General features: G+C 42.2%; 1 protein-coding gene across 1 annotated transcript in view; it reads left to right on the plus strand.

Moving 5' to 3' along the window:
• myo15ab (myosin XVAb) overlaps nt 1-18,383 on the plus strand; it is a 54,141-nt gene that overhangs the window by 21,902 nt on the left and 13,856 nt on the right. Inside the window, exons 20-52 of the mRNA XM_071504931.1 lie at nt 784-945; nt 1,066-1,179; nt 1,287-1,345; nt 1,642-1,765; nt 1,888-1,983; nt 2,401-2,532; nt 3,151-3,276; nt 4,143-4,220; nt 4,501-4,652; nt 5,332-5,377; nt 5,506-5,630; nt 6,234-6,351; nt 6,828-7,003; nt 7,910-7,994; nt 8,116-8,148; nt 8,260-8,341; nt 8,609-8,739; nt 8,948-9,043; nt 9,833-9,961; nt 10,088-10,194; nt 10,330-10,508; nt 11,194-11,266; nt 11,408-11,599; nt 13,331-13,404; nt 13,505-13,578; nt 15,568-15,676; nt 15,897-15,965; nt 16,070-16,134; nt 16,220-16,639; nt 17,386-17,467; nt 17,618-17,713; nt 17,881-17,941; nt 18,283-18,376. Coding sequence (XP_071361032.1) covers nt 784-945; nt 1,066-1,179; nt 1,287-1,345; nt 1,642-1,765; nt 1,888-1,983; nt 2,401-2,532; nt 3,151-3,276; nt 4,143-4,220; nt 4,501-4,652; nt 5,332-5,377; nt 5,506-5,630; nt 6,234-6,351; nt 6,828-7,003; nt 7,910-7,994; nt 8,116-8,148; nt 8,260-8,341; nt 8,609-8,739; nt 8,948-9,043; nt 9,833-9,961; nt 10,088-10,194; nt 10,330-10,508; nt 11,194-11,266; nt 11,408-11,599; nt 13,331-13,404; nt 13,505-13,578; nt 15,568-15,676; nt 15,897-15,965; nt 16,070-16,134; nt 16,220-16,639; nt 17,386-17,467; nt 17,618-17,713; nt 17,881-17,941; nt 18,283-18,376 — 3,759 coding nt within the window. The remainder of the gene's footprint in view (nt 1-783; nt 946-1,065; nt 1,180-1,286; nt 1,346-1,641; nt 1,766-1,887; nt 1,984-2,400; nt 2,533-3,150; nt 3,277-4,142; nt 4,221-4,500; nt 4,653-5,331; nt 5,378-5,505; nt 5,631-6,233; nt 6,352-6,827; nt 7,004-7,909; nt 7,995-8,115; nt 8,149-8,259; nt 8,342-8,608; nt 8,740-8,947; nt 9,044-9,832; nt 9,962-10,087; nt 10,195-10,329; nt 10,509-11,193; nt 11,267-11,407; nt 11,600-13,330; nt 13,405-13,504; nt 13,579-15,567; nt 15,677-15,896; nt 15,966-16,069; nt 16,135-16,219; nt 16,640-17,385; nt 17,468-17,617; nt 17,714-17,880; nt 17,942-18,282; nt 18,377-18,383) is intronic.

Below are 18,383 nucleotides of genomic sequence, written 5' to 3' on the forward strand. Positions count from 1 at the left end.
ATGCATGTTGATATAAACAGTAGGGTCCAAAAGTCTGAGCCACTGTCCCACTATGAGAAGACAGACATGTTTAAAATTAATGAGAAATTACAATGAAAAACATACATAAGGATGTAGAATTTTTACATGTTTGTTGTTTTAATAAACTTGCATATATAAATTAAATATATATCATTAACATACCATACCATATAAAAAATATATCATATAGATATTTTTTATATATACTCATACATACATTTTACTGTGAGTATTTCATATATGTTTTAAACTTAGATCGTCATATATCCAGAGGATGGATAAATGTAATAATAATATCATTCTTGATATAGGGATAGATATGTCATATATTATATTTCTATATGGTAGGGGAAAACACCAGAAACAGTGGAAACTGGAGTCATGATCCGGAATGTAACAGCTCTACAAAGAGATGTTAAACCAACATTCAGGTTTATATTATTTAGCTCTCTTAGATTCCTTAACCAGTTATATTGTTACTGGTGTGAGTTTGTGATTACTACTACAAGCAATTGTGGCTTCATTTTTTTAAAGAGGAGCTTCACACCAGGCTGAAAAGTAGTGCTTCACTGCCCTCTCTGGTTGAAGGTGTGCGCTGAAGTGTGCTCTGATAGCCACACCGTTTAATGATGCTTGCTATGATGGTGTACTGACACAGCCTGAAGTACAGTTCTACATCACTGCAGCAATATGAGACTTTAAACTCCTGGATTGAGCTGTGTGTGTGTGTGTGCATGTGTGTGTCTGTGTACATGCGTGCAGGGAGGGGACTGTACCATAGAGGGGAAGGATGACAGGGAGGACTTCAGGCGTCTACTGAGTGCCATGGACATCCTGTGTTTCACCCCAGAGGAGCAAAACGGCATCTACAGATTGTTGTCCTCTGTCCTTCATCTGGGGAATGTCTACTTCCAGCCACACCAGGTCTCTCACACACAGACACACACCTACATTAATGCATTTAGTTTCACGCCTGAATGATAATGATAATGATGTGGATCGATGGTGGTAATAATGAATGTGTATGCCTTCCTGTCCCTGCAGGCTGAGGGTCAGGAGGTCGCGTCAGTGGTGAGTGCGCAGGAGATCAGGGTTGTCGCTGAGCTGCTGCAGGTCTCACCTGAAGGCCTGCAGAAGTCTGTCACCTTCAAACTGACAGTGAGAAGAACGCACTTCACCTAAAAAAGCACAGATTGAAGATATGAAGAATGATATATTAGAACGGTTAGAGATGCTGATTGATCACTGATGTGTTTGACCCTTAGGATACAGTACGGGAGAAGATCTACACTCCACTCACAGTGGAGAGTGCTGTGGATGCCAGGTGAATAAAAGTCTGAGTGTAGTATCTGTTCAGTTCAATAGTACCCGCCCACTTCTACTTAGACTAACCTGAAATAAAAGCCTGTCTCACTGTCTCTAATGTCCTCATGGTTTTTACTCCCTCTTTACAATAGATAGAGAGCGAGCAATCTTTGATATTCTCTTCCAATCTTTGGTAGAGGCAAGAGAGGACAAAGGACGTCAGGGCTGGGGGGAAAAGATTTTTCAGATGTCCTCTGTTTCCATAGGAACCGGGTTTTCTGTTTCCATAGAAACCTTATTGTGTGTTCTTCATAGAGACGCTGTTGCCAAGATCCTGTATTCGCTGCTGTTTAGTTGGCTGACAGAGCGCATCAACGGACGGGTCTACCCTCGCAACGAAGCCCTCTCCATCTCCATATTGGACATATATGGATTTGAGGTTGGACTGAAGCACAACCTCCATCAATGATGTTGCAGCGTCGATGCATCTGAGCTGACCTATGTTAAATAACCCACGCAAACCTCCCCTGACCCTCGGTATTTCTTCTCTTTACCCTCCAGGAGCTACAGGTGAACAGTTTTGAGCAGCTGTGCATCAACTACGCCAATGAGACTTTGCAGTTCTACTTTAACAGGGTCATCTTCCAGGAGGAGCAGGTCAGGGAAACCACAAGTTCATATTTTCATACACACACTTGTGTTTTTTTTTAATCAATAACATGATTTGTGTATCAAAAGACATCTAGACATCAGGAATAAATTTGTTTGAAAAGTGATAGTGGAGAAATCTTGATTTCTGACCTGCTGTGTGTACAGTAAATGCACGCTTGCAGTAACCATGTTACTACAGTGTGTGTAAATGTGTCAAATTTTGTGATAAACCTGTTGCCGCTGATTAACATGATTTCTTATGTGCATGTAGAGTAAACATACTGATTGAAATGTTTTCAACCAGATTTAGTCAAAATGTTCTGATCTTTTGACCTGCAGGACATCAAGTCAGTGCTTAATGTGTGAGTACATGTATTTCTTTGATGCACACCAACCCGATGAACTTCTGTGCCTCATGTGTAGGAGGAGTACATGCGGGAGCAGATCGAGTGGCAGCAGCAGCCTTTCAGCCACAACCAGGCCTGCCTTGACCTCATTGCTGCAAAGCCTCATGGGATACTGCGCATACTGGACGACCAGTGCGGTTTCCCTCAGGTATAGCCACACCTGTTGAACTGAACTCCTCATTTCCAGAGCTATGGAAGTGAATGGAGAATTGTTTGAAGCGAAGGGCAGAAAAAAATCCAGAAAACCTGCTCTAAAGCACAAAGATCCAATCAGCTAAGACAGACTGCACTTAAACTGGAGTTAGACTATAATGCTAGAAAATTATCAATATAATTTATTATTTATTGTGGAAAAAAGGCAACAGCCGACAATAACGTATGATTCAAATAATTCATACCTCAGTTTTCAAAAGAAATTGACTTGGAAAAAAAAACATCTCACATATTGGATTTCTCATAAACCAGGAGACTGAAGCGTTTTGTAGCCAGGGCCAATCAATACACAACTATCCCACATGCTCACTTAATTGCCTACCTGCTGCTTTCATTATTCCTGCGGCTCCTAGTGTAAGAAGCTGGCTGAGCTCATATTGAGATAAACGTATTATGGAGCGTCTCCGATGCTCAAAATGAAATATGAACACTGTGTTACACGAGTAACTGACTGAGGCAATCTGCTGAACACACACGGGCAACATGTGTTTGTGCTGTTAGAGATTTAGCTTCCATGGCTCACCAACCATTAACCGTCTCCAATCATCGCCAGGCAACAGACCACACCTTCCTTCAGAAGTGCCACTATCACCATGGAAACAACCCGCTGTATGCCAGGCCAAAGATGCCACTGCCAGAGTTCACCCTCAAACACTACGCTGGGAAGGTTACTTATCAGGTACTTTCTTTCTTTCTTTCTTTCTTTCTTTCTTTTAGTCCAGAATATACACCTCTTGTTGTTTTACTCTATTTTTCCTTTTTCTTTCATTCTTTTCTTTTCTTTCTTCTTTTTATACAAATAAACAGTATTTCATTTTTTACTACTTTACCTTTTTTATATTAGTAACAATTTAAGACATTTTACAAAACAATAGGGAAAAAACAAACATCAACTGAGTGCGGTTTATATTTGTTAATGTCCATGAATGTCAGTTTTTATCATGGACATTTCAGTTTTTACCTGCATTGTATTTATTGCCTTTTTGAAGCCAACCTACAACCTTTCACTACTTTTATCAAACCCAGATGCAACACCTTTGCTGTCCATATGAACCTCATAAACTCAAAGGTTAAAAAGATATTTTTCCAAAATATATGAATCTTTTCACATGACCTGAAGATGTGGGAACGGTAAGCTCATGTGCCCAAACAATCTCCAAGACTGCTGGAAAAGACATAAAACAATAAACAAGAAGAGGTTGGAGATGGTTTTTTGTCAGGTGTGATTAAAAAAAAATTAACAAAACTCCTTCTAGTAACTAGAATTCATAAATGTGTGTTGTGTTATACAAATCTAATCCAGACTCTCAAAACAAATCCATGTCTGATATTTCTACATTTAGTTTTGATGGCTAAATCATCTTTTATTTTCTTCCATTTCCTCAAATAAATCTTTGTTTTCAAGATGAAACTCATTTGAGTTCACTGCCTTGGATTAATGTGCACAGGGCTGTTGTACTTGTCTTTGTCCACTGTTTGAATTCAGTATCACAAGCTCCCGGTTTGAATTTTGCTCTAACACTTTTCTGATGATTTTTGGTGCAGGTGAACAAATTCCTGGATAAGAACTTTGACATGGTCCGTCAGGATGTTTTAGAGCTCTTCATCCAGAGCAAGAACAGAGTGAGACGAGCAAACACACTCTTTTTCTTACTCTCTCCTATTCTGCTAACATTCCCCAGTCTTTAGTCATTTTAGTGACGATGCATGATTTTTAATTCCATTTAAATATTATGATTGTTACTCACCATCTGTTACACATGCTGCTCCTCTTCTGTATGTGTTGGCTTGGGCTCTTTTAAGTATACAATTACATTTTCAGTAACTATAGGAGTGAATTAGAAAAATGCTTTAAGTTGCCAGGTAATCTTGTGCTAAACACTTAATGTGTGTGTGTGTGCAGATGGTATCCAGCCTCTTCTTGAAGCACTCAGAGTCTGTGTCTCAGCAGCGGTCTAACGTTCGCCGCAGCAGTGCGGCGCGTCGTTATCAGGCCAACACGGTCAGCGCTAAATTTCAGAGCAGCCTGCAGGACCTGCTGGAGAAGATGGAAAGGTTTGCTTCAAACACCTGTCACTTCATCTTTGGGATAATGTGGCAACATCCAAGTGTGTCCAAATTCAAAGTGTAAAATTCATCCACTATGTGACTGTATACTAAACAGGGATGTAAATTATTTTTCTTGACTTTGCACCTGTCAGTCACTGTAAGTGTCCGACATTTACTGTGAGATTCTGCAAGATTGCAGAGAGTGTGTACAATATGATGATCACTAAGGAATTAGCGAGAGAGGGAGGAATTTCTTTCACAGCCCAAATCAATGACACTTATCATATTACAGGCTTGTTCCTAAAACACACAATGAGATCGGATCAATTTGTTTTGCCTGGGTGTTCCATTAGACTAAAGTGATTAGGGATCAGCTCCGACAACGTCATGAGCCTTCAATGTCACTGTCTGCAGGAGCCATTTCTCTCGGGGAGATGAATTTCATGCGCTTAATTTGAGCTCAATCACACGTGAAACAGAGGCCTCTGGAAATCTTTTGGTCTGTAACAGTTCATATGTATTTTAAATTGTAAAAGCTACACCATGCGGTTTTGATTTCGGCCCAGAAAGTTGGTTTCCTCTCAGTTTGAGCTGCCTTGCACAGGACAAATATACTAAGCCTTTATCAAACAGTCCTTTCATTCGTTCATTTATCCATCCGTTCGTTCTCATCTATCTGTGACAGGTGTAACCCTTACTTTGTGCGATGCATCAAGCCAAACCATCATAAGGTATATTTGCACGTCGGATGGTGTGTGTAGGTTTGCTGTGGCTATTTGCATTTTGATTTATATGTAATATCCAACTCATGTGAATTACTTGTGTGCATGTATATTTGTGTGTGTGTGTGTGTGTGTAGGAGCCAGGAGTGTTTGACATGGAGCTAGTCAGCACTCAGCTGCATTACTCTGGTATCATGGAGACCATCTGTATCAGGACAGAGGGTTATCCAATCAGATTGCACTTTCACAGCTTCCTATCGAGGTAGGTGATTTAATCATTTTCACATTAAGTAAACTGCAGAAGAAATGTGAGCACGAATCGAACCATGTGAGATAAAATATAGTGCAGATTATCTCAGCCTGTTCAGCCTTCTTTCCCCATTACCACTCACCACTTTCAGCTTGTCCAAATTGCTTGAATCATTGGCTTTTTTTCTGGCGAGAGTACAGTTCACACGCCAGTTTCTCCATGCTGAAAACCCATCTGGCACTTGCCGTCTCCAGCAGTAGGAAAGCAGCTGAAACCAATTGATCTCGCAGCACCTCTGACCACTGGCTGCCAAAGTAGTCTGACTTATTGCAGGAATTATTTTCAGAGTCCAACATTCACAGTCAATTAGATTCACACTGAAAGTACTAAACACAAACAAACAGTAAACTACCAAAACCCAGAACACCATGAGTCTCAGTTAGCCTTACACCAGGTCTCCTAGATTCACAGTTAAGTCACAGCTTTGGATTTCATTGATCTTTGTTCGCATTTTTGTCAGAATTCAAACTGAATTAACATTTTAAATGTGTGTGTGTGTTTGTGTGTGTGTGTGTGTGTGTGTGTGTGTGTGTGTGGGCTTGTATGTGCACACAGGTACAAAGTCCTGCTCTGCCTGAAGGATCTTCCGCCTGCAGACGGAGAGAACTGTGTCATCATGCTTCACAAGCTCGGCCCGGTAAAGACCGGCTCGTATCAGCTGGGAGTCAGTAAGGTGAGCTGTCTCAGTAACAGATGCCCACACACACACACACACACACACACACACACACACACACGTGCATAAAATGCCAGAGGTAAAATAAAGCATGTATTAGAAATAAATGAATGTTGAATTTAGATTTGTGTCTGTTTGTGTTTTTGCTTCACTATATTTGTGGGGTCCAAAAACTTGGAGCACAATATACTTGTGGGGTATGTGGAGCTTCATGAGGACCAAAGTGCTGGACCCCCCCATGTTTACATTCAGCTTCAGGGTTAGAATTACATTTAGGTTTACTTTAGGGTTAAGCATTTAATTGTAGTGGTCAGGTTTAGGGTAAGGGCCTAGGGAATGCATTATGTCAATGATGGGTCCCAACAAAGATAGCTATACAAATGTGTGTGTGTGTATGTGTGTGTGTGTGTGTGTGTGTGTGTGTGTGTGTGTGTGTGTGTGTGTGTGTGTGTGTGTGTGTGTGTGTGTGTTAGATTTTCCTGAAAGAGGAGTTGTATCAGCTGTTGGAGGGGAAGCGCGACCGTGTCCTGAACATCGCCGCCATGACGCTGCAGAGATTCACTCGCATGTGTTTTGTACGAAAGAACTTTGTCAAGTTCAGGCGCCGTTTGATCCTGTTTGAGGCTCGCTGCAGAGGCTACGTGGCCAGGTAAGGCTCACCTGAGAAGGTCGGCTGTCAGCATACACTCATGGCTTGTAGATTTAATGACTCGTAATAAAAAAAGAGAAGCCTCTTTCCACCACACAGGCTGCAGAGTGGTGAACAGCTCAGCTACAGAGGGAGATTTTTTTACACACTTCCTGTATAACCTGGAAATGATTCAGTTTTCCCAAGAAATACAGAAAACAGAGACAAAAAATAGATTTATTTTCCTGACCATCAGTTAGTCAGTATCATCAGTCTCTTCCTGGAAGTCAGCTCTTCTGAGCTTTATCCTTCTTTAATGGACAGCACTCTGTCCTGCTTGTGTCTGGAGTTTCAGTCCTGAGTGTGGTTGTTTAGGGTTTAGTGTTTGGTTTCACTAACCCAGATAGGTCAGAGCTCAGCACAGACAACCTTGTGTCCTTTGTCCTTGATGCGAGGCCACGTTCGCTCGCCCATCACAGGTGACAGATTTCTCTCTCACTGCCAGCCTGATAAAACCTGGAGACGTGATGCAAATTTGCATTTTTATTCAGATCAGTAAAAAATCACTTCCTGGTTTAATGAGGACACTGTAATGGCTCTAAACTCAAGGTCAAACATTTTGAATCTGTAATGATTTCACATCGATGGCTGGTCACGGTTTGATGACTCTGGGAAATGACAGATCATGAAAAATGTGCACGGAAACTGTAACTAGCTCTATGATTGTGATTAACACGGATCCTGATGGACGTTGGAATTACACTGATTGCTAATCTTTTTTTGACGGTTATGAATCTTTCATGGAGGATGCTTGGTTATAGGTTATTGAAAGTTTGCTTCCAGTTTCTTCAACTGCTTTTTTCCCTGCTATCCATCTGTATGTGTATGAATAATACATCGTCCATGGTTAACACGTTTCCTGAACAGAAAAAAGTTTGCTCTGAGGAGGAAGTACCTCATCAGGTTCCGCTCTGCCGTGCTGCTCATCCTCAACCGCCAGCGTTACATGAGGGTATGTGCACAGTGTCTGTGTGAACAGGGATACTTGTGAGGACATTTCCAGTATTTGTCCCAGATAAAACTAATTAAAAAGAACAAATGTGTGAAGTGTGATACTGTTGTCTTTCTGTCAGACAGTGGTGGAGCCTGCAAGGAAGGCGGAGGAGGTGAGCGAAGTGTCTGAGAGGACGGAGGGACGGACACATTCTGAGAAAAGATGGAGATGTTGTGTTTGTGTGTGATACAAGTGTTTGTGTGTGTTTGCAATGTGTGTGTAGGATCGCATCAATAGAGAAGTGGTGAATGTGACAACGCTACCTATCCCCGCTGAGCTGGCAGCCCTGCTGCAGGCGGCCGCAGGTACACACACATACATGCACATGCACACACACACACACACACACACACACACACACACACACACACACACACACACACACACATATACACACATATACACACACACACATACTTGTTTGGAGCTGGGTTCAACAATGTTTACTGCTGCATTTCACACACACACACACACACACACACACACACACACACATATACACACACACACATACTTGTTTGGAGGTGGGTTCAACAATGTTTACTGCTGCATTTCTGTGTGTGTGTTTACAGGTGGTGAAGAGCTGCATTCTGACTGCTTGGCTGTGGTTCAGGCTCCAAAGGTTCATGTTGACCCTCAGCTGACCCTGCCCCTAGATATCAACAACTACCTCATGACACACTACATACGGGCCATATTTAGGGTAAACACACAAACACACACACACAAAGAGAAAACACAGTATCTACATGTAAAACTGCATAAAAACCTGAATAAAACATAGATTAGCCTGTGTGAACTTCAGAGGACCCAGCACAGTGTTGTTGTTGTGCTTGTCTGTAACAATTGCTGTGTATAATCATTTGTAAGTACTGTATGTGTGTGTATGTGTGTTTGTGTGTGTGTTGTAGGAGCCATTGTTCGGGATGCTGACAGCCCCACTGGAGAGTTCTCTGATTAGATTGGACGAGGAGCTAAAACAAGGAGCCCTGAAAGTTTTCATTCTGGTAAATGTTACATTCACCTGGTGATATGTATGAAAAGAACATTTGAACAGTGTTTTGTTTTTTTGTTTTTTTTATGCCGCCACACTGGCGACAACCAGAGCTGGACGATTTATTTCTTGGAGTTGTCCTTCCGTCCCATTGTCTTGAACGCGAAATCTCAGTAACACCATGACGGAACTTCTTTAAGTTTGGCAAAAACATTTATTTGGACTCAAGGATGAACTGATTAGAATCTGGTGGTCAAAGGTCAAAGGTCACTGTGACCTCATAAAACACATTTTTGACCATAACTCACAAATTCTTATGTTAATTATGGCACAGTTTAACTGTAGGATAAAATTTAGTGATGTCATTTTATATCCAAATGGTGAAAGGTCAACTTCACGGTGACATCATAATGTTCTGCAAAAACACCTCTGACCATTATTCAATGCTGTAACTGAGGAAGAAGAGATTGAGACAATATTTTCTGCATATTTCCTGCAACTTGGCTGGTTGGCAGAAGCATACAACTTCAAGCTGGTAATTCTAGTTTATCCTGCTGCCATATTCAGGGGGTCAAAACCTCTAAAATTTTCTGGCCATCATGTAAAATTTTCAAGTTGGAAGCTTGTTCTTCTGATATATAGGGTGTAAATATGCACAATGCTCATGTTCACTCATTCACATCATTCTCACAGTGAGATGGATCAACATATTATTTAAACTATTTATCTATGACTAAGCTCTCTGTAGAAGAACCTTCAGGTTACTGTGTGTGTTGTAAATCAGTACATGTGATTTTGACAGATACTTAGGTTCATGGGTGATCCCAACCTGAATGGGGCTCAGGAGAATCTGTTTGGGAACTACATCATCCAAAGAGGACTGGCCAATCCCAGCCTCCGAGATGAGATCCTGGCTCAGATAGCCAATCAGGTGAGACCATTTTCCTTCCTTTGAACCAGTGGGAAAGAAGGCAGCTTATTTCAGTAGAATTTCACATAATCTCAACCAAGTGTTTTTTTCTCAGTATTTATATCTTCATCTTCATCTTGTCCATAGGTGTGGAGGAATCCTAACATTTTGAATTCAGAGCGTGGTTGGCTCCTCCTCTCCTCTTGTCTCTCTGCCTTCCTGCCTTCTCAAAGACTGGCCAAGTATCTGCTGAAGTAAGACACTCACCTACAATGAAATATGATGACAGAAAAAAGTAAAAAACTATCCAGTTGCATATGTTTTCAGTAGCTTCTGTACAAATGTTTCTGTGTTTTTGTCTCCCTTCATGCTTGTTGTTGTTGCCGCAGGTTTGTTTCTGACTACGGGCCGGAGGGCTACGGCTGTGTGTGTCAGCACCGTCTGCTTCAGGCTCTGCAGCGGCTGAATGTCGGGCCAGAGTACGTCCGGACGTACCCGCCCTGTCTACTGGAGTGGACCGCCAATCGCAAGAGAGCTCACACTGTCCTGCACATACACTGTTTCGATGGTGAGAACACACAGACACATGCCTGTAGTAGTGAAAGATTTTACTGATTTAATTCTCTGGACTGTTTTGGCTGAGGCACTGGATCATCGCCTGCATTTGTGCCACATCTCATTTCGTGGTTAAACAAAGGTTAAACTAAACTACTGACATAATAAAAAAAATAGCTGCAACTTAGAGTAAGCTCCTTTTGATTTGCATCTGCTCTTGTATTCCATTCATCTTCAAATACTGACTGTTGTGACTGGTCTAAATCACAGGCTGCACTGTGTCCAAGTCGAAGGACTTCATTTGGTAAATTTGAAGCCCATTTATATTGACTCCCTTTGTTGACCCAGCCTCACCTCTTTACCTGAGCCGAGTCCATGAGTGCACTATTCAGCACAGCAGAGTTTCTGTCCCTCTCTCTCATTTCTTCCTCTCATCAAGCTAATCTGTCCTCTGTGTCCACTGAGGATTAGACAACATCTGATACTCGCTCTGGCTCACTAGCTGTGTCTGTGTCAGTTGGTGTCTGTGAGAGTCTTCATAGACAGAGCAGGAAAGGAGCTACCACCTTTGTTTTAGAGATACAGTTGAATCTGAATTAAATGGCTTTTAATGCCTTTCAAGATCATTTCACTATTGTAGTTTGTTGTGAAGTTGTTGCCGTATGTGAGTAGGTATTTGTGTTCTCTCTCTCCTTCAGGTGTGTCCCTCCTGTGTCCTCTACACTCCTGGACAACAGGAGAAGAGATGGCCAAAGACATCTTAAAACACAGGTATTGTCTTACTGTAAAACATGAGCGCTAAACACATGGGTGACGTCACAAAGAAATGTGGAGAAAAAAGGAAATGAAGTGAGACTTTTCATGTTTGTAGGTGTGAACGCACAGTAATAATTTTTCTGCATTACTGTTTAGGGGTGTAGTGGAGGGCTGTCGAGGCTGGTCGGTGCTGCTGAAGGAGCCGGCTCAGTGGGTGGAGCTGGAGGGCTCAGACTACGTTCTGGACCTGATGTCGGACCTGGAGCTTCCTGCCGACTTCCCCAAACACAGCAGCTACTTCATCATCTCTGCACAGGAACCAACCAGAGTGCGGCCCAATGCCAGCATGTGAGACGCGCGCACACACACACACACACACACACACACACACACACACACACACACACACACACACACACTCATTCTCACACATGCATTCCCACTTTACTAAGCGTGACCCATTATTTCTAGTCATTTAGAAAAAATCCTTTACAGTTTTTTGTAATGAATTATTGATGAATTCACATATAATCAATTAATCATAAAAGTGCATTTGTAATTTTCTTTTAAAAATTGTCAAGAGGAAACTGATGTCTGCCTGTAGCCTGCAGCAGAACACCATGACTGCATACAAAGGCTTTCTTGTTCTTGGCCTTTCACAGATGGATAATTTAGCTGTACTGCATTTAACATCTTAGTCTGAAAATAATCATTTAGTGTTACATTGTGTTACGACTGTAGAAATCTAATGTTGTCAATGTAGTGTTGCACTCAATTAGCGCTGGAGTGGCCAAAAGGCATATATGTATTTGTAATTATATGTAATGCAATTGATAACTATGTATAGTGTATGTGCTGTATATCAGCAGCTATTAATGTAGTAGGCTTATATAGTTCTGTGACTGCACTAGGAGCTTTTCTCTGAGTGCTTTTCAGTCGTCACTCAAAGTTTGCTCAAAATTTGCTTCGCCCACATTCTCAGAGCGTCCAATCAGTCCTCTAACACACTGAGTTACTTGGTCAGAGACGATTATCCTCCATTTTTATCTGGATGTTGGACTCAGAATTCACCCAGCACTGAACCCAACAACCGCAAAACTTCAGAGCTGTTTTCTCACATCCTCAGCCATTCAGTCAGATACTTCTGAGCTTGAGTCTTGAGCATTTGAGTCTTTGGGTATTAGACCTCAATATTTATTGACGCTAACAAGGAACCAGTGGCCTCAAAGCCTCCATGTACTCCTCTAACACCCTGAGCTGGCTGTAAAAAGACCCTTTACCAGTATTTGTCAGAGCTTTTGGGTCCTTACATTAGGTGTTGGACTTCAAAGTCAGTGTAGCATCTAAGGACTGAAGTCAAGACTCAAAACACCAGAGTGATTCTCAAACACCTTGAGCTGTTTGACCAGACACATGCCTGCTTCTTTTCTTGGAGCTTTGAACTTCAGACTTCAGAGTTTAGTGGGAATCACAAAGATCCAACTCTTAAAAACAATACTCCTTGAGTCATGTGGTCAGGACTATCTGAGCAGTGTTTCCTTTTGTGTCTGTCTTTTGGATGTCTCATAGAAATTCACTTAATTACCTGAGGACTGAACCCACGACCTCGAAATTTTTAACCTCAGCACCCTGAGCTATTTGAGCAGACACTTCACCTTGGGTGTTGGAGGTCAAAATCTCATGAAAACCCAACCTCAGGACCTCCAAGCAGTCCTCTAACATGCTGAGCTATTTAGTTTAGCTGTCTCACTTTTACTACGCGCTGCCTACACTGTGTCTACACTAAGGAGTCAAGACATTTCCCTCAAGAGTATGGACGAGACCAAAAACAGAGCAAAAAGAGAGTGAATATTGGACTCCAAATGAATGACAATGTTGCTCCTTAGCTGCTGGATGTGTTAAATGATATGCCAATGTTTTGTTCACAACTTCTTTCCACTGCCCCCAAGTGGCCATAATCAGTTGATGCAGGTTTAAGTAAAGGTTTGGAGTATTTCTGCCACCACTGCTTTGTTTACTGATGAAGGGGCTGCAGTGATTTGAATTTTTTTTTTGTTTTTTTTTGTCATTGTTTTACAGCAGCCTGTTGGGTGGCGGGTTTGAAATAAATGATGATGTCATATCTTCAGCCATACCTGGCCCTGATGGACAAGGTACACATCAAATGAAACATATGAACTCTGATACACATTCATCACAGCAGACCATGAAGCTGGATGTCCCCCTCTCCTCTGTCCTCCTCTCCTCTCTCAGACTTGGAGCCTCAGAGAGGGATGGATCGTTATCTCGACAGCCTGTTTGACCCTGTACTGTCTGACGGAACTGGAGTAAGTTACATAACTCACTCACACTGACCACATGAGAAGAGACGCCTCTGTCCTACTATTTGCTGTTGGTGACACTCTGTGAAGCTCTATTTTTTTTGGAGTGAATCTACATCATAATGAGGATACACATTTAAATACAGACGACCCTCTCAATGAGTACACCTCCTAGTCACATCTTTTTATACACATTGATATTTTTATTGAACTTTTCTTGGTACAACAGAGGCAGAGAGGAAGGAAATTAGTGAACATAATAAATATGTAAATGCAAAAAAAGAAAAAAACATGTATGTGTATGAACTAAAAACTATAATAATAGTAATAATAATAGAGTAATAATAATAAATCAAAGGAAAGGGAGGAGCTTTTTGTCATTTGCACACTAAATAACAGTAATAAATACTTAACCAAAACTTACCTAAACTAATTAACATTATACAGGGGACATGAGTTTGCCAATGACAGAGACCAGATACAGTTGTTTCTACAGATCCGGGTCCCTTTTCTAGGCTCCCTGAGTCTGGAAATCAGTATTTAGGTCCCAGATTTTGTAGAATAGGAAAGGATTATCCTTCAAAGCAGAAGAGAAAACCTCAAATGGAAGAATACTTCTTAAAGTTTTCAGATAATGATTCAAATTAGTGCTTTATCTGTAATCCAGAAACACTTTTGGGCACAGTTAAATAGAATATTTGGTAAAAATTTGCATGGCAATTGTTTTTCTATTAGTACAGTCCAGGCCTCATGTTCTAATTCCCTGTGTTAACACAAGCAGTATAAGCAGTTTGTCTTTAATACAGTAGGATCCTGGTTGTGTATCTGGCAGATGTACAGAGACGTAGTGTTTGTTGTGAGGTCTGTATAACTTCTCCACTGTGTATAAAAATTATTGTTGTAGATACTACATTGTAGTAGATGACCGTTGGTCGAGTTACATCCTTTAGTCGGGGCGATGGTGCAGGGAACACTGGCCATGTTGGCTCTATCAGTCCTCAGCTCGGCCAGTGATGTGGTGAACGTTAGCCGTGCTATCGGATGTGGCTGACAGGAATTAGCATGTATCAGATGTGTTCTACAGACCTCTGCCACCCAGCAACCTATTACGTTACCCAGTTACCGTAACTGTCACAGTGACGAGATCGCCACGGTGATTTCCCACCCAGGCAACGCGCGGATCTGCTTACCAGGAACTGACACTCTGGCAAATGAAGGGCTTACTATTTAATGAGACATGGCCTACAAACACACACTCCAGTGGATTTATGGGTCAGTGGCTGATTTCTGATGGAGTGGCTGCACACTCAAGAGGAGGGGGTTTCTCTGATCTGACAGTCAAAAGTCCTCTCATTACACAAATATTATTCATATATTTTATCCCTCTGCGACAAACTGTGGAGCACAAATGCAGTGAGTAAATAAATTATGTGCTTAAAATCCTTTTAGTATCAAATATTAACTGTTAAAAAAAAAAAGAGTCTGGAGACACAACTCAAACCACTGCTTCAGGATAATCCTCTTCTGTGCCACTGATTTGTACGTTCATTATGTTCAAAACACATTTCCACAGTTTTACAGTAAATGCACAGCTACCATGTTGCTCAGAAGATCAGACAAAAAGTTAGTGAAGCAATGATTGTTTTGGAACATGCTCAACATATGGATCAACTGCAGAGAAACAGATGATGCCGGAGTGGTTTGGACATTTGATACTTGCCATTATTGTCTATTGAGACTGCTAAACCCAAGCTGGCCATAATGAATACAGCATGAATAAAAATCAATAGATACAAACAAACATGACCAGACATTTGATGCTACTGTGTAGAAGTTTGACAACCCAGCTCCATTCAGAGTCACGCTTCCTGGTCCACCTGGGGTGAATGTGTCAGACCAAAAGATTTTCAGAGGAGTATTTCTTTAACTGCCTCCTTCTTTGCACTCGTGTTGTGATTGGATTTTCAGTTTAAAAGAGTCTGCCTCTCCTCACAGGAAGCAGAATCAGCTGCAGGACTCTCGAGCAGGATGAAGGGGGCCGGGGGGGTCGGAGGAGGATGGCAGCAGCAGGGGCAGTCCACTGGCCCCCCACCTCCACCAGGAGGTCGGTCACAAAGCACAGCCCGACTCCCTCATTAATTCATTCATTATTCTCACTGAACACTTCATAGTTTACACTGTAGTGACTGTAGTTTAATGTGGAGTCAATTTGGACAGAACCATAGACACACACTCACACACTGGAAGAACCTCACAGTCTCCATCAAGTGCAGTAAAGCGAACACACTTAGAATCTGACTGTGTGTGTGTTTGTGTGTTCACAGCTGTGAGAGTCCTTCCTGTGGGAGGTGTGATGTCGCCTCCTGTTGCTGCGGTTGCACCTGTAACACCTGGTCCGTATCAAGTGTGAAAAGAAATACGAGGAAAGAAAACTCATCAGACATAATTCCCCATCCCTGTGTCTTGTTAACTGTGTTTCTCCTCCTCTCTCCTCCAGATGCTCAGCAGGCTGTTGTGGCCCAGCAGCAGCAGGCCATCATGAACCAGCAGGCCATTATCATGGTACACCTCCTGTCTGGATCTGCATCTGTTGATCTATTCCACTGCTCTTGTTTTGGATTTAATGCGTCATTTTCTTGTCTCTCAGGCGCAGCAGATGACCATGCAGGCCATGGCCATGGTCAGCAGCCCAGTGTCAAGCCCTCCCACCTCCCCGATCACAAGCCCTCCCATGAGTCCTCTGCTCCAGCACCCTCCCAGCCCATACGCCCCTGCCAGCCCCTATGCAGTCATACCTCCAAGTCCGTATGCTAACATCCCGCCCAGCCCCTACGCCAACTTCACTCCCTCTCCCTACGCTGCAACAGACATCCCGCCAAGTCCCTATCCTCCCACTGCTCAACCGGAACAAACTCCATCACAGCCTCAAGCTCAGCCTCATGCTGAGCCCCAGACTGAGCCCCAAGCTCAGCCTCGGGCCTCCCACCCCAACCCCAAACCTCAGCCAAGCTCCACTAAAACGATCAAAACTGAGCCAGAACAGCCAAAAGCTAACCCTGCTGCACAGGTCAGTAACTCTGAGACATGTGAGATAACAGTCCAAACTGACGTGGTGCATAATGATTCAGCACTGCTGAGTTTATAAAAGATGTTGTGGTTGTTGTTGTTGTTGTAAACTTCAGCCAACAGGCGCCGCTTACTGGGAAAATATCCTTTTTGTGGAAAGAATAAAGGGTCTGCTTGAAACACAAATAAAAACTGTGTAGTTAAGATAATGAGCAGCAGCTGGTTGAACAAAAAAAAGCAAATCCAACATAAAATGCATCAACAGAAGATGAGAAAAACACTTGTTTCTCTGCCTAATCTTTCAGGGGAAAAGCAAGTGTACTTGAAAGTGAAACAAAAATCTCCAGACAGATGTTAAACAGGACTGAGGACGTTACAGCTGTTACTGAATGTGGTGCAACTTCTCTTTATTTTAATGAAATAGTTTTCATTCATGTGACGTTGTGATGTTTTCATAAACATTGCAGATTTTTTGAGATAGAGATACAGGTGGATTTTATTGAAAGCATTTTAATGACTCCTGTGAACCTGAACATTAGCATGCAGTATCAATCCTTGCACCAAGGATGCTGACAACATCAAAATAATCATGCTGGACTGCAGATGATCACTTTCTTCCCATATTTCTACCATGAAATGTGCTGAGTGTGTTCTCTCCTTTTCCTTGCTCTGACATTGACCTTGCTCAAAGAGACAAAATGTAATATCTGGAAAATCCTTGAGTGCAAAACGCTCTGACTGTTTCAGGTTCAGTCAAGTAAGGACAGCGTCCCTCGGAGGAAGGCTCCAGGCGTCCCCATCAACAAGGACAAACCAGCCAGGAAGTTTGGTAAGAGAGAGAGAGAGAGAGAGAGAGAAAGGAAACATGAGAGAGTGAGAGAGCAAGAAACAGAAAGTCCCTAAAAGTCTAACTGAAGAGATTCTAACACAAGAAAGCATGACTTCTTATTGCCTGTGTTACTTTGTGTGTGTGTTTTAGCCCCAGTGGTGACGACTCCTCCGCCCCCTGCTGTAGAAGTGGTGAAGTACTCAGCTCGGACTTCAGATCACGTCGTCCCCAGCCAAGACATCCAAGGTGGCAGGGTTCAAAAGCTAAAAAATGTTGAAGTCGTGATTTATTGAGAGGCTTTTAAAAGCAACATAACTGAATGATGACCCTGTAATTGATTTATTAGTTGGTATTTATGGATTTAAAACAGTGAAAGAGACGATGATGCTCATATAATCTATTATATTTCAAAGAAATCATCAAAAGGTACAACTCACCACCTCCACCACCAGACCCACTGCCACCTGGCAAGAGGTGAGGTCACTCACACACACACACACACACACACACACACACACACACACACACACACACACACACACACACAGATGAGGAGTTAGCACAGTGGATTTCTGCTTGTAAATAAAGCACAGCAGTTGATGCTATCTTCAGTCACAGACTTAACTGTACACACGACAATAACAAACCACCGACAGATACCGACTGTGGTGTTATTGTGTGTTGAGCGCACGGGCCCAGAATGATTTTATTTACACACAAACAACACAAACACACAGGTTATACATGTGTAGTTGGAAAATCCTGCAAACTGTCATGTGCAGTGTGCAGTGTTGACACGGACTGCATGTATTTAGGAGACCAGAGGGGAAGTTTAAGAAGAAGCAAACTCCTCGTGATGAAGCTTTGCAGATCCTCAAACCCCAGATGGACAACCCTCCTGCTCCACAGGTAAACA

The sequence above is a fragment of the Trachinotus anak genome, unplaced genomic scaffold (genome assembly GCF_046630095.1).
Source record: "Trachinotus anak isolate AG129_WGS33_773 ecotype Australia unplaced genomic scaffold, CSIRO_AGI_Tana_v1 ptg000019l, whole genome shotgun sequence".
In the NCBI taxonomy this organism is placed as follows: domain Eukaryota; kingdom Metazoa; phylum Chordata; class Actinopteri; order Carangiformes; family Carangidae; genus Trachinotus; species Trachinotus anak.